This window comes from Mesitornis unicolor, unplaced genomic scaffold (genome assembly GCF_000695765.1).
Source record: "Mesitornis unicolor isolate BGI_N332 unplaced genomic scaffold, ASM69576v1 scaffold52777, whole genome shotgun sequence".
In the NCBI taxonomy this organism is placed as follows: Eukaryota; Metazoa; Chordata; class Aves; order Mesitornithiformes; family Mesitornithidae; genus Mesitornis; species Mesitornis unicolor.
The window spans coordinates 21,296-37,070 of NW_010195395.1; the positions used below are offsets into that span (position 1 = coordinate 21,296).

General features: G+C 36.6%; 1 protein-coding gene across 1 annotated transcript in view; it reads right to left on the reverse strand.

The window, feature by feature from the left end:
* Positions 1–15,111, reverse strand: part of LOC104543463 (centrosomal protein of 192 kDa-like) — a gene marked incomplete at its 5' end in the record, with an annotated part of 34,112 nt that extends 19,001 nt beyond the window's left edge. Inside the window, 15 exons of the mRNA XM_010188082.1 lie at positions 838–961; positions 1,313–1,485; positions 2,608–2,749; positions 3,669–3,778; positions 5,513–5,631; positions 5,847–6,107; positions 6,628–6,804; positions 7,556–7,646; positions 9,470–9,646; positions 11,320–11,435; positions 12,498–12,590; positions 12,726–12,865; positions 13,541–13,604; positions 13,836–13,979; positions 14,986–15,111. Of these exons, the coding sequence (XP_010186384.1) occupies positions 838–961; positions 1,313–1,485; positions 2,608–2,749; positions 3,669–3,778; positions 5,513–5,631; positions 5,847–6,107; positions 6,628–6,804; positions 7,556–7,646; positions 9,470–9,646; positions 11,320–11,435; positions 12,498–12,590; positions 12,726–12,865; positions 13,541–13,604; positions 13,836–13,979; positions 14,986–15,111 (2,057 nt within the window). The remainder of the gene's footprint in view (positions 1–837; positions 962–1,312; positions 1,486–2,607; positions 2,750–3,668; positions 3,779–5,512; positions 5,632–5,846; positions 6,108–6,627; positions 6,805–7,555; positions 7,647–9,469; positions 9,647–11,319; positions 11,436–12,497; positions 12,591–12,725; positions 12,866–13,540; positions 13,605–13,835; positions 13,980–14,985) is intronic.
* Positions 15,112–15,775: the final 664 nt, after the last annotated feature.

Sequence of the window (15,775 nt, forward strand, 5' to 3'; positions counted from 1 at the left end):
GGAACACGTTTTAAAATTATGCAGTGCAAGAAAAGTTTTAGTGGGACATGAGATGAGATTTTAAGATGAGAATAGTAACCAAGCCTTAAAAGCCTTTCTGGACTGACCTTAAAAACCCCATAAATAAGTGAATTTATGACTACTGTTCCCAAACACTGCTAGTTAAGACACAGGTGATCTGACACTGGTTTGCCATTCTTTTCATACCTACAGGTATTGGGAAACAGAAGTTAAGTGACAAAAAACAGTTTTGTCAGAATACCAAAAAAAACTCCAAAACCCACACAATCAAGTTCTGATGATTATCAGCACACTTGCAAAAGAAAATGCTAAGTCCCCAGAAGAGAAGCATTCTGTAACAGCTTATTTTTGGTTTCGTTTGTTTGTTTGTTGGGAAGAAGGGGAAATCTTTTTTAAAACAAAAACAAAAACAAAAAAAACCTAAAAACCAACCAACCAACTAAAAAACCGAAAAAAACCCAGGCCAAAAAAAAAAAAACAAGCCCCAAAAACTACTGTGAAAGGAGATTTTTAAAACTTCAGCTTTGTTGTCCATCTAGCTCCTGGAAAATTATGCAATAACAACAGTACTTCCTAGCATGGAAACCTCCTGGCCTCTAGGTAACTTTGCAGGTGGCAGAACATTCCCCCTTTACGAAAGTATAAAAGGATAAATACAAAAATGGGATTTGCATATTAGCTGACAAATTAAAATAAACTCCTAAAAGCTAATTAAAATTCCTAAATTAGCTAAATTCCTACATTAACTAAATATAAATTCCTACAAAACCTCAAAACACTTTCACACATAAAGGAAAGTTGTAAAAAGAAGCTTACTCTGGTTCAATAACACCACGTTGTGGGGTTATAGTAAGGCAGTGAGCTGGCCATGAAAGCTCAAATGTCAATGTCCTATTAGAATTGTTGACAAGTTCTACATGTCCAGTATCTGTTGTTCCACCTGGAATTAAAAAAAGGTATAAAAAACGAACATGTACAAAAACCCACAGAAGTGTCCAAGATTCAGAGATGTATCAGTTAAGATAAAGCTTTTCTGACCTACTTTTACCTTCACAATGCTTTGTAATCTTCATGGTATGCAGTACATATTATATGTACACACACACAGAGCACACTACCTCTAACAATTTAATCAAAACTGGGTTCAAAGTCTATTGTTTAGATGTAACACTATTGCAGGAAGATTATTGGCCAAGCCACATTTACCAAGACAAAATAATTAGAAACATGGTATGCAACACAGTCATTTTACTACTAGAATGTTTATTTTATTCACTTCAAAAATACTTACTGATAGATGGAGATGTCAAAGTCAAGTACTCAGGTTTAACAGTCCAAGTCTGTTGAGTGACTGATGTATTCTGAACCAGATCATCAGTTTTTACAGGTAATGAAGGACCCTGAGGTCCTTTAACAGGAAGAATATCCAAAGTTGCACTGATATTTCTAATGAAGTTCTCGAATCTGAAAACAAGATTGCAGTAAGCATTAGAACACACTCAGATCTCTTCTAACTGTTACAGTCTACTCAGGAAATCAAGATCCTCACGATGCCTAGACAGAATAAATTCAGATCTAGAAGAACTGATAAGGCTATCAAGTGGAAAAAAACAAATGACAACCACCAGATAAGAGAAATGTCCTGCTTGCTGCTGCAGATATTTGATTACAACTTCTAGCTTCACAATTCCGCTATGCGTGACAAAAACCTAGCTTGTCGATAAATCTGTCAGGTGTTCAGCATCTGGAGTTCAACAGGTACAAGAAATTCCAAGACAACATCTACATACGTGGCTGTTAAACACAACATGACTAGGTAGGACCCTTTCTTCACCTAGGTAGCTGTATCTTGAGAAGAATAAAACATGAAGACTCAAGAAACAGCCTATGCAAATATATTACTTATAATATTAATGTCAACCCATCTTTATTTTGTTTTTATGCTACACTATCTCAGTAAGTAAGACTTGTACAGAATTAGGATGTTTCTTTCCCTTTTCAAGGCTACCAAATGCTGCAGCAACCTGTTTCAACAGAAGTGGCAAGTCCATTTTAAAGACCAGATCTCTGCCAGTCCTCAAAGAAATCCTCCCAGTACTGGACCACTGTGAGTGAGGAGGGTAACAGTAGCCTCAGCACTAACCATTCTTTCGATAAGTACAGCACACACTGCACCGAGAGGCTGGCACAGAGCCCAGGCAAGGGAAAGGTCATTAAGCCTTCATAATACATCTCTATTTCTATCCCAGACATCAAAAACTCATTACAAGGAATGAAGTCCTATTAGGATTACAACAAATGCACTTTGGAAATGTGTATGTATAAGAACCAAACCAACCAAAAACCAGCAAAACATTTCTTCAGATGAGGAACAGAAGTTGTGGGAATAGTTTAGAAGTTACTGTAACAGTTTAAACAGGCAAGATAGAGAAAAATAGTGAGAAGAGCCACCTAGATATTCATTCTAGAGCCAGCTCTTTCACTTGTAAAGCAAGTCAGTTCTCATTACTGAGATGAAAATCTTGAATGAAAGCAGATGCACTTCAGTTAGGTGTTATCTGACAGTTACACTTATAATTATATTACCTCTGTGATTCCAAATCATGTCCAGGAGACTGCTGAAATCCATCCTGATCAAAAACAGAATATCCAATCACAGAAAGGATAATCTTTTGCATATTTGCATAAAAAAGATAGATATGATTTGTCCTCCGTGGAATATCACATACTAAAAATGAAAGTAACAGAGCAATTCTAATAAGAAAAAAAAAATCTATAATACTCAGAAATTACACAACAGAGATTCAGGATATAGACCCAGTTAATAATCTGTTTGCTAATATCTCCTAGATCAAAAAATTACTTACTACAAATTCACTTATCAGGCACAAGTCAACATTAACATGAGATGTAACATAAATCTAAAGAGACACCAATTTTAACTTTTTAATTGTAAGATATATATTTTCCACCTTTAGACAGATGGTATAAAACTATAATTTAGCATAGAATCAGATTAGTAAAGTCTTCCTTTTTTTTTTTTCACCCTAACAAATACAGCTCATACATTCAAGGTTCAACTTGAGAAGTTATTTTTCCATCACTCAGTCTATTAAATCTAACACTTGATTATTTAATTTATTATACCTGTAAATATCCAAAAGGTCAGGAATGTAAGAGTATGATTGAAAAATAAAATGTTTTATCAAAATGTTTAATAATTAAGTCAGTTTTCTCCTTTGCTTTGAGCCATTTTAATGTTGAACAGACAGAATGAAGAAGGGAACACTTCTAACACAGGATACACTTGATCCAACCATTATTTCCTTTGCTGTGGAGTAGATAGCAGGCACCATTAATAATATTTGTATATATTAGCTCACCTATGGCTAAGCTACTGTTAAGACAGAGTAATATCATTCATAGAAGTGTTTTTAGTTAGAATTTACACATATCCAGAAACTTGATAACAAAGCTAGGTCTTGCAAAAGGATGTCCAGCAGAATGTGTTTTTTGGAACAAATATTTTATCCTGTTATATGTATAACTAAATTCAATATAGAAATATATTCTCTCATTAGGATGACGATTACTTGTACTCTAAGTTTCTTGTATTCCCCCTCGCACCCTCCAAGTCATAGGCTTACCTTCTGTCACAAGCTGCTCCCCTTGAAATTCTTCATCAAATACGATGTTTCTCAATAAGCTGTTTTCTGAGATTATGTGTTTTTCTGCCTCAGGGTTGTACAGTATAGCTCTGTTAAAGAGATAAAGAAATAAGAGTCACTGGAAACAACATTTTGAAATAATTGATAAGATTGGCAAGAATCCAGCATAATTTTAACTTTATTATTTCTCAAACACACCAAGCTCAAATCTGTGGTTTTTCGTTTTAAACTGAATCTTTTCATAGTCTTAAAAAGGTTAAAGAAATACCTGCTATGTTGCTGCACAGAAACCAGTGAAATAATGTCTACCATACACTTGTCTTTCCAGGATACTGGTTCTCTGCTGTCAGTCACACCTACCTAGACTTCTGATAAGTACATCAGGCAACCAAGTGATTTTTCTATCACCACAGGAAGCAGGAAAACCCTATTCTGGTTGTGAGTGAATTTGAAGAAAAAGGGACTAGTCAGTGGCAGAGTGGCAGCAGGTGCCAGTCAACAGCAACATGGAGCCAAGGAGCCTGACTGCCAGCAGGACAAAAAAGACTGGGAAGCATGAGGATATAAGTAGTCCTGGCAAAAATGGGAAGATACAGGTCAGTAAGAGGAAACTTGGCACTCAGATATGGTCAGAGCCATGGAAGTGGAAAGAATACCTCAGCACTACTAACTCTCAGGTCTAAGCAACTTTACCAGCCGGCTGACTACGTATGATTTTTGGAACAAAGAACTTGAGCTACAATTTGGCAGACTAGGCAGATCATTCATTTCACATTCCTGCACTTGAGTCCCACATTATATTCTTCTTCTAAGTAGACAATTACAGAACAGGGTTTGACTGTCTTACAGTACTCAGTCATTTCAAGAAATTAGCGTAACTTTCAACTTACCAAGGGAAACTTCAGAGAAGCTCCCACCAAAAAACAACCAACTAGACCATTATGTTCAAGAACCAAATGGCATACCTGCTACTAATGATAACAGCAGCAAATAATCTCATTCACATACCAATGTCCAGAGTCTGGAAACATTTTTTATTCAATGCTACCTGAATAAGTGTGTCTCAAGCTTCTCAATGGGTTCTCTGTTGATCAGTAGATTAAAGCTTTTACTGAAGCAGCACTCTGCCTGTTCTTAACAATTTGCATTATCACTATACACAGCACTAGTCAAAAGTGCCAGTTACGCCATTAAAAGCAGAGTATGCCATTCTTGTGCATTTGGGTTATGCAAATTGAAATGCAGAGTAACAGAGTCTCAATTTAAGCTCAGTAAGATATATTCTACAAATTTCATTGTGTGTTACAAGCATACACAGATGTTATTTCTCTCTCACACACATCTACTCAAATACTGTCTTTGTTAACAGAATTCAGCAACCTAAGGTGCAAATCTTGTTCAAATACTTAATACGTTTGAATTTCAGTACTACTCCTTTCATGAGTATTTTTGTTAAAAATTAAAGTTACATATGTGATGGAAAGAGATACCAAGATAGAACACATCTATTCCCATACAAAACAAAGTGCACATATTTTCCCCAAAATTCAACACATGTAAATTCAAGAACGTAAAAAGAAAATAAAACCCTTAGCTAGGATTGTAGCTACAGTATGTAAACAAAACCAAAATAAACAAACCAACCCCCCACCAAACAACCTACCAGATGTAAGATTTACTACATCTCGCCATATCATCAATGTCTTTTGGTTTGTTCTTGCCATTTTTGGAAGCATGTTAAAACCACTCATGGTAGCATACACCTCTAGTTTTAACTTCTTATTAAACATCTGCCTCCGTAACAATAGCAAAGTACATCTTACCTACGATACTGCTGCCTAGAAACTTCATCTCCACAAAAAAAAACCACTGTTGCTAGCAAAGCATGTATTCCATGGACATTCTCTTCCCTTTCCATTGTATTCCACGTTATAGTAATCACCTGATAAAATAAACAACATACTCAGAAAGAAATAATCTTATTGTTAGTACTAGTTTAGAATCCAAGTCAACAAATGACTGCAATACAAGTGAAAAAGGATTTAACACAATTTAAGTGAGATTTTTAATAAAGAAAGAGTCAGGTGCATTCTCATTGATCACATTTATATTAACTGAAATTATTAAAACATGCTCAGAATCAGGTAGCATACTTACTTCATGTGTTCCTTCTCTTAGTACAAACTTCTCTGGAGATATCGTCATTACCTGAGGATCCACAAGTGTTCTTGTCCGTGTGTTTGCAAAGCACAGTGCTTTAACATAGGCAGCCCGAGTACCTATATTTCTTACACAGAAGGAAGCTTTCCTTAATCTTCCAGGCAATAATCCATCCAGTGTTATAATGTAACTATATGACAGTTTTTTAACATTTTCCAAAGTTACATTGCTTGTTCCTCCATATCCAGATAACGGTATCTGGGGGAAGGAAAAAACCAACCAAAAAAGTACTTCAAATGAAAGAAAGCTTCTTATCAAAACTGTACAACTACGGTAAACTATATAAGGAGTTACAGAACAGCAAATTAAAGTGCTTAAAATGTGAACTGAAAAGACTTTGTAAGAAATAAAAGAAAGCCTAAGTTCATTCAACCTGTTTCAAGTTTTACTAAAAATTAATTTAAGGCCTACCTATAAAACAATACAAGTTCAGATTTTCTGACAGTTCTTGAGTTAAAGTCTTGTGCTACTTTTAACATAATACATAAAAATCTTTCTTCCTTCACAAGGGGAAAAAAGTCCATGCAAAATTGAGGCTAATGTTCAAACGGTAAAATTTAGTGCCCACACAATCTTTAACAAGTATACAGATATGCACAGTGTATATCTTGAAAGGTTTCATCTTCTCAATAGAAACAGCCATTCAGCGCTAGATTTAAAATAACAATGAAAAAGAATATATGTTTAAAAACATTAGAAGATAGGTTGGGACTCTTACAGTAAACTTAATTCCTGGCTGTGATCGAATCCCCAGCTGCTTGATTTCCAGCTTTGCAAAGAAGCAAGTAACTCGAGTAGGTGTAAACACCAAGTATATGTTAGTATCTTCTTTGGGACGGATTTTGAGTTCCCAATTACTAGTTAAACGTTCTTCTGATCCGAATATACTTTGCAGCTATAAAAACAAAGACATAGAAGCGAGTGACTAGAATAGGAAAAACATACAGTAATATGACTTACTTCACTGGTAACCCAAAATTAACTTTTTCAAAGCCTGGATTAACACAGCTGACAATGAAATGCTTAATATGCAACAGAAAAGATCAAGTTCAAGATATTTTATAACCCCACAGTGAGCAAATCTATGCGTCTCAGTTTAGAGCACAGAGTCCTGGGCCTTCAATCCACAATACGGTAAGGCTGAGCTTAACCAGCACTACATTAATGTCCTCTCAGTTGAAGGTTTTAGATATCGGATCTGAACATATAGGGGATATAAAGGTATGCAGACTACGTAACAAAAACTTCTGTGGTTGTGTTAATTCCCAAAAGCCAATTCCAGTTTTTGTTTCCTCCCTCCCTCAAGTACACCTTGAAGTGAGGTCTGGATTCCCCCCTGCAAGAGGTGCCATTGACTGTTCACTCCACCAGGTATTGGCTCTGTTGTGCTACAGCAGCTTAAAAGAGCTGTACACTGAGCTCCAATTTCCTGCAGCACAGTTACAGTTTCTGCTCTCTCTAAGGTTGCCAGTGCTGCTTAAGCTCTGCTACCATGTCCATCTTGGCAGTCTCAGGGCAAATACTCATGCAGCCTGCTAGTCACTGACATTTATAAAGGAATAATCCTTCAGGGCAAAGACATTTTTATTACAAACATATCCTGACAGCTGTTATAAACATTAAAGAGAAATTTTAATGACAGTTACCTGGAAGCAGTCTTGATCTGGGCCTCTTATCAACAGTCTTAAATGCTGGGTCACAGATGGAGAGTCATTTCTTAGAGTTAACTTCTGCTGGCTGAAAAATATGAAGTTTAGTTTTATTTTACAGCAAATGTAAGTTATCTGCCTATGTGTATTCACTGAAACAATGAAAATGGGATAGCCAATTTTAAAAAAATCACCTCTTGGTACAACAGAATACACTAGCTAGAAAGTTACTCCTGTATTTTCAAACCTACAGACCTTACAATATTGTACACGATTTACACATCAATCCTCATACAGCAAAACAACCTCAAAATATATATATAAATACAGCTTTTCTGAAGGTCAAGTACTGTACTTAACAGCTTGAACTTTTAAAGCAAGCAGCAGTTGTGTGAAACAAAAATTTCTTAAAAACACACTTTAATATACAGTTATAGTTAGATTACTCAGAGCCACCTAGTTATGCAGAAACAGTCTTGTGTGTAGTCTGGCCCAGTAGTCTGTTCCCTGGAACAGCTACAAAGCAGTAAATTAAGGATAACTTTTCATTTTCATGTACTTTTCATCATTACAGAACCACTGAAAGTTACGGCTGCTTGGCAGCACCAGACTGACCAAAAGGTAAATTACTTCTCTCTGACATATCCTGGCATTGACCAGGTTTCTGGTACTCAGATCCTTCCCCAACAGAAAAGGGAAACCTCTCCAGCAAGAAGAGCTTCTGACAGCAAGTGTCTCTGTCATTTTAACAAGTCAAAAAACAATCACAGAAGGATGTGATAAGCTCTAAAACTGGTAAAACCATCAAGGATGAGGACGGATCACGCAGTTAGAATCAAAGAGGAGTATGGAGAGAGAGCAAAGCCTCTCCTAAGTTTTCAGTGGTAGATACTGTTTTGTACTCTGTTGGAACAAAAATTTTTAAAATCATTACAGATTCCTAAAACCAATGGTGAATCAAAGCTTCTTCAGGAAGAACAGAAAATAAAAAGGTAGCAGCATACAAGAAAGAGAAAGTAATTCCCAAACACTAAACAGCCAAAACCACTATGATAGAAATACACTATCTTAACAAAACAGAAAAATAAGAATATAGCTGTCAGACATGGCACTTGGCTACAAACATGGATCACTTTACAACAACTGGGAACATTATTATATTCCTCAAAAAGCTCAGTGTCAAAACAACAGCGGATTAGTCTCTGAAGTAATACAGTAAAGTCCAGAGGTCTGCAAAACTCGCAGCCTTTACATACAAAAGTGTATCTAGACATGAACAGCTTCACTAAATCATGGAATACTGAAGCTGCAAATTTGAAACTAAAAATGAACTAATCTGAAGGATAAAGTAATTAGAATTAGGGATGCAACGATCCTCCATCACTAAAATTTTTAACATTGGAACACATTTAAACTCAAAAAAAATTAACTCAGCGATGTTCAACAGTTTATGCTATTCGAATAGCCCAATTACACTACCAGACTGGATTCTTCTACTCTTAATGGATGAACCGAAGAAAAATAAGCATAGAGATTTATTTCTAGTAAGAAAAGTGTCAAAAGAACCAACAGAATTTTTCCAGCAACTTACTTGGAAAATATTTTCCACTACATTTCTACTTACATAAGACACAAGTCTTAGAGAATCAGATATTATTGTAACAATAACTAAAAAGAGTCCTGAAGTACACAAAAAACTCAAACAAGATCACAGTTTGCTTCCGAAAAATTATTGCACAAAAAAACCTAATTGTAATATACTGCTTCTCTCATCTGAGACACAAATGAGCTTCGTCTATCACCTGTGGATTATTAATGTGAATAGGGACAGTATGGAAATTTTACTTCAAGTGCAAATTAAAAATACTTAACATGATATTCTATATGAACAGCTGCCCAACTTATACTTACACTGATGCTCCAAGTGTTACTCCTCCCCAGGCAATGAACTGCTTGTTGGAGAGAATGGGTGGGATGTCTAAGCAGCCAGCAGCTGCAGACACAGCTCTGTTTTCCTCAGGCACCACCACACCTTTTATCACCACTTCATACTGAGGCCCAGATGGAAGCACAAGGACTTTCAAAGTACTTTAAAAATAAATAAATACCATTAAATCCCACCACAGAACAAGATTAGCTGATGAAAACAAAACATAGCTGAGAAAGATAGTGTCAATAGGCCTTTTTAAACTCTCCTTTTAAGGGGAAAATACAAATACTTTTTTTAATTTTATGACAAAGGCCAGCTTTAGGCATAGCAAAATTTCAATACGCATACCACATGTACCTCAAGCAATCTTCTGAAGTATTCAATCTTGAAATGGTTCAGGTAAGTATTTCAAAGGCTATATAGCCAGGCAAGTAATGTTTCGCCCATGCTAACTTCAGATTATTTTGACAGACTAATTTTGATGAGAAACAATGTCTGGCTGTCTCTATGGATATCAAAGAGATACTTTTTCAAATATCTGTGAAACATCAATGCAGTTTTACAAGTATGAGATACCCAGGAGCGCCAAAATCAAACCCTGAATCCTGTTCACAACAGTAGCATTTCTCAGCCACAAGCCCAAGATTTTTTCCTCACTTTATTTCCTGGGATTGCTGACAGATATTACACTGAGTCCACAAACAGGGAACCAGACATCAAGCTTTTAAAGAACAGGCGGAAGCATTTGCTATAGGACAGATGCACTTAAGAGTCGGGAATGAAACTCAAAAACCTTCAGCCTAGCAGTCACTACTGACACAGCCCTGCATCTCATCAGTAGGGAACATGAACTCTTATCACTGCTTCAGTTAGCTTATTAGTTTTTTGGCAGCATTTGCAAGTGGACTGCAAAGTTTCCAACCCTACTGAGTACCTAAGGTTGTAAAGTAAATCAGTCATGCATAAGGCCACGGGAAAGAAAAGCTTAATCACCTTGTGTGTCTATCCATTAGGATCACACTGACATTAGCACAGAACTTCCTGTGGTTTAATTAAATGCCCTGGGTAGGCCCACTTAAGCTAGATAGTGAAGTTGAACATATTTTGGACAGATTCCTCTGTCCATTCTTGCTCTGTTACAGCAGAAGCTGGAAAACACACAGCGAGAGAGGAAAAGCTGCTCTGGAGAAATTAGTCTGACCCCTGCAATTGCCAAAAATCTCTTACATGACACCAGAATGGTCACTTGAACCAACCAAGTCTATTTTGCAGACCAGTGCTAATGCACAAAAATGTAAGTGCTTACATCTGCAAAGGGAACATCTACATTAGTGTTGCACAGGATTTACAGCCAAAATTTGTTTGATTATGGCAGACAAAATTAATGAATACTTTCGATCCTGATCTGTGCTTGAGATTTTTTTCTTATGCAAAATAGAAGTAACATTTCCCTTATCTCAGTGGGGTGAGGAAGACGGAAGCAACTGAAGGGGCTGCTGAAGATACATATTTTAAAGCTTTGCTATACTTTAGAAGCAATTACCATATAAAGGGCTTCAGGGAATTACTCCATTTATTTACACTAAACAAGTCTCAGGACATCTGTTGATCTGTGATGGGAAATATTAGCTACTCATTAAGCTATGTACAGCAAGCAGGGAATCTATGGAACAGGTGAGCCTTAGCAAAAACCTACTTTGTAATGACTGAAAATCTAATGAAAACAACTGAAGTCAAGTTTCCCTTGTGGGTAAAACTTTCAATTTGTTCAGGACCTTAAGGTCAAAAGTAGCTCTGTTTAAAACAGGCGGTATCAAGTCAGTCATGTTACCTTTCTGTGGTTGTTACATTTTTTGGAAAAAACAAGACAGTCACTTCCTGTTCTTCTCCAGGAAGAAGGAAAAGATCCTCAGGTTCCACAGTAAAGCAGTTGTCCTGACTTGATGTCTGAAGGTGGGCAAAGGAAAAAGGGAGGGTTAGTTAATTATTTTAAGGGAGTAAACATTTCTACAACATAAAATACAGCTTGGTTATGCATCTGTTCCACATACAGTTCAGACAATTCAAGTATACCTAGCACCTTGAGAACTTTCCCATAACCCTGCACTAGTTAAACTCTTCTAAAGTTGGGCACTACAGTACAAATACCTCTAATAGAGGTGTCTTAAGGTATCAGCTGTGTATACAACACTGAAGAGGCCACAAAGAGATTTAAAGAATTCAACAGTAAGTACAATATGGCAATGGTACACCACTAGTGAAGTACCATCACTAGTCTCGATGGTGGTACCAACCATTACTGCTATCAATTAGTAGCCAGTATCATCACATTGATGTGGCATTTGTGATACCAGTAACATATCCTATTTACACAGCCTCCACTCCAAGAAACAATGGGCTCACAACTCTTTAAAATAAAAAAAATAATAATTTAAAAAAGGGCAGAGGATGGGACCTTCTCCTTCTGTTGACTTTGAAATGCTAGCTTCAAACGTGTCTAGTTACCTTTCAGTCTGGGACTATACTTTCCACGGACTCCCAAGAAAATTGAAGTCAAGTAAAGGGACCACATATCTGAAAAGAACTTGCTTCATACTTGAGTTGGCAAGACATCCAGTGAAAACTCATGCAGCCTTCTTAGAAAATGAAGATGCTTCCCCATGTTAATATTCCTCTTTGCTCCAAATGGGCTTTACTCCACTAACTAATTAACATCTGCTGTGCAGCACGGGATTCACTACTTCTACGTATTTATTATACGCTTGTTAAAAATCATAAAAGGACGTTTGTTAAAAGAACTATAACCAAAGGTGAGCAACAAAACTCCCATATGCTTTTTCCAGTAACATGAGCTAATCTCTTTACCATTTATCTGTCATTCTCTTTATGTAAACTTTTAGACCTTTGGTCAAATCACACAGTTGAGCTAGGATCCCAAGGCTCAGCTCTAGTTTCAATACAACATTAATGGCACAAATTCATTATTTCAAGAGGAAGAAGCCAACCTACCTTAACTTTCAAATATACACCAATGTTTCCAGCATTTTTCAAGGGCAGCTGCTGTTTGGATGTTGAACCCACGCTAGTACACAGTTTCATTTTCTGGAAAAAGTAAATAAGTGTGTACGTATACATGCATAAACATATACATATAAATAATAAAACCAAACATGACAAAATAAGTAGGCCGGAAGAGGCAAACTATTCTTAACAGACACTTTGTAAATACATGCAAACCTGTAAGTCCTTTGGAGCATGTATCCTTGCTGTTCCAGCTCTTGCTCGGAGAGGAATACTCTTAATCACGCTGGTAGGTCCTGGACTATCCACTTCCACATCAACTCTTGCCAAGAATTCGTCCGCTGGACCCAAGGAATCTGGGAACAATTCCATGAGTCACAAAAGCAAGCAAGTCTTCCAGCAGCAAAGGCCATTCCTATAGATGTGTCTCACTTCAGCTACTGTCCAAGCCTAACATATTAACGATGTGGGGATATTAACAGAAGCTCCTCGGTTACCCTGGCAATACCTTTTTTCTTTTAAACGAAGTCTCGCAAGATCTTTTTTAAGAGTTTTACCTTTCTGTCAAATGTGGCTGAAATTGTCCGTAAAGCAAACAAAAAACCATCTTAGCATACTAGCCAAATTAGTTGATATAGGTGCTATTTACTATTTAGGAAGCCAGAAAAACTCAGAGGTTTCTTCACATTTCTTGTCTATTCTGCAGTCAATGTAATGTTTTCTTAAGTGACGATTTAATTCTCTCAGCAAAAGGAATAAAGCAAACTGCACACATCTTGCAGCAGATAACCACTTTGTGGGGTTTGATACTTAAGTATAAATACCCCTGTCAACATCTAAAAGAGTAAGACACTGAAGTATTCTGCCTCCTTCAGTTACTAAAACTGAATGTGATATTTGAAATACTACAACACAAAAACCAAAGATGGAAAGTTTCATTTCAAGTTTGCAGCCTGCTCTTGCAATGCTCACACATGCATGCATTAATAGCCAAATTTGGTTTAGTTTAAATGAAAATCAAGTTTCTATACCTGACCAAGAAAGTTGTTTCTTAGGTGCATGGAACAGAACCCAAACTGTTAAAGCTTCAGGATCCTGGAAAAGAAATCAATTGAGTCATTTTAAGTGAGGGAATTATTAAAAAAAAAAAAACCAAAAAAAAACCCACAAAAAAAACCAAACAAAAAAACACCCAAACCTGTAGCAACAAAACTATACTGCTCAAATAGGTAGACTCCCCAAAAATCATTACTGAAAACAGATATTCAGAACTGTCATTTCAGACAGCAAGTAACAGGAAGAATCAGTCAACAATAAACTACTCACTTGGCCATCATAGCTCGCATGTATCACATGATTTACAACTGATGGAGCTGCTGTCTGAGAACCTGCATCCATTTGGAGCAATTGTTCATTAGAAGGATTAAGTAGTTCCTTGGAAAACGTAAAGCAACGCCAAGCTACTGCATTCTGTCAAAGAAATAAAGTATTAGAAGTATTACATCTCTTAATTGTCAGTAACAACGACACTGACAAAAGTGAGGGATGCAAGGTCATTCTGAATGACCAAAGTAGTTTGGAAAAAACACTCAAAGATTAGCCTGTAGTTTCTGTTGGTATGTGATAGTTCAGCAAACTCTCTAAAATTAGTCAGAAACCCTTCTGCAGTAAAAAGGAGACAAACTAGAACTGGTTAGTTTAAGTCTTCAGGAAGTTTGCTGTTCAAGATCAAACCTCACTGGTCACCAAGACGACCTGATCCAATCTTAACATAAGCATAAAGTCAATCCTTTCTGGTCCTCCCAGATAAGGAGATAAGACCAGCTCTTCCTACAGCACAACAGCAGCCAGCCCAGCCAAAAACTCAAAATCTACATTTCCATATAGATACAGAGAGGAGCATATTTTAGCCTGTAATGCCAATACAGGCTATTATCGCCTAGTGGGAGACAAAGCAGAGTAATGGGTCTTCCTCTTTTTGCTCCTGCAGAGGAAGAAAGAATATGTTAAATTTGATAGGAAGCAAGTTTGGCTGCTTGTCTGAGCAGTCAGCTATTCCTCTTCAACAGTGGAATACATCTCTAACTTCTCAGAGGGAAGGTTTAGGCAACACAATCCATCTGCTGCCTTGTGCTCTTAAAAAAAAAAAAAAAACAACCACCAAATCACAAACCAAAAAATCCCCAAAAACCCTCAAAAAACCCACCAACCCAACAAAAACACCACCACCACCACCACCACACCAACAAAAAAAAGCCCCACACCAGTCACAAAAGCATTTTTGTTGGTACCATTACAGCTGTATCAGATTACCACTCTGCAAAAAAAAACTTCCTGGCTAACCAAAGATTTCTTGGGAATCTTACATCAACAGTCCAGGGTATGTTTCTTAATGACATATAACAAAGTGTTTTGGTATGAAAAGTCAGTATCACAAGCAGTTAGCTTTCACATACAGGAAGTTTACTGTACTTACTGCATTAATAGTAAGTCTAATGGGCACGAAAGCATGGGTTTTGTTGATAAGTTTTAGTGGAAGAGCCTTCCAACTGCCAGAAGTCAAGTCACCAAAATCCAGATAATCTCTTTTTCCTATGTCCACCTGGTTTTAAGGCAAAACAGAACCCATCAGGAAGGAAAACCGTGAAAACGCACTACCATACAATAGCACTATGAAAGTAAGGATTTCCCTACTCCATCTTGTTAGTGCTATACCCGCATACCATACACACCTCCTGTCAGGGCTAGGAGGAGCCTAAGAAACATTTCCTATGATATCAAAGAGAGTTACATCCAATTGTTTTTTTCCTTACATATTTTCCCTCAATTAATTAAGCCAACATTCATCCGCCAAAGCCCAGTACACAATCAAATTATTTTGGCTAATTTAAAATAAAAATACATTTAAACCATGATTATTACTAGCAAGTAAGAAGTCATCATAAGACAGTTAGCAAGTTAAATGTCACGAAAATAACTAAGGAGTAATTAATTTTTTGTTAGTGTAAAATCAACTGAGTGTCATGATCTGCAGTGAAAGATGGCTTTTATTTAGAACTTTACTAATATAACAAGACATGCAGAGATAGAGCAGAGGGTTGAACTTTAATTTAAATATGAAGCAAGTTTGAATGGACTATACCATGAAGAACATGGAGAATGATGGATTTTTATTTTTTTTACAAACTACACATAAAAAATGGATTAAAAATTAAACATAAATTTATGGAAGAAGATATATATCTTTATATAATATAATATAAGAA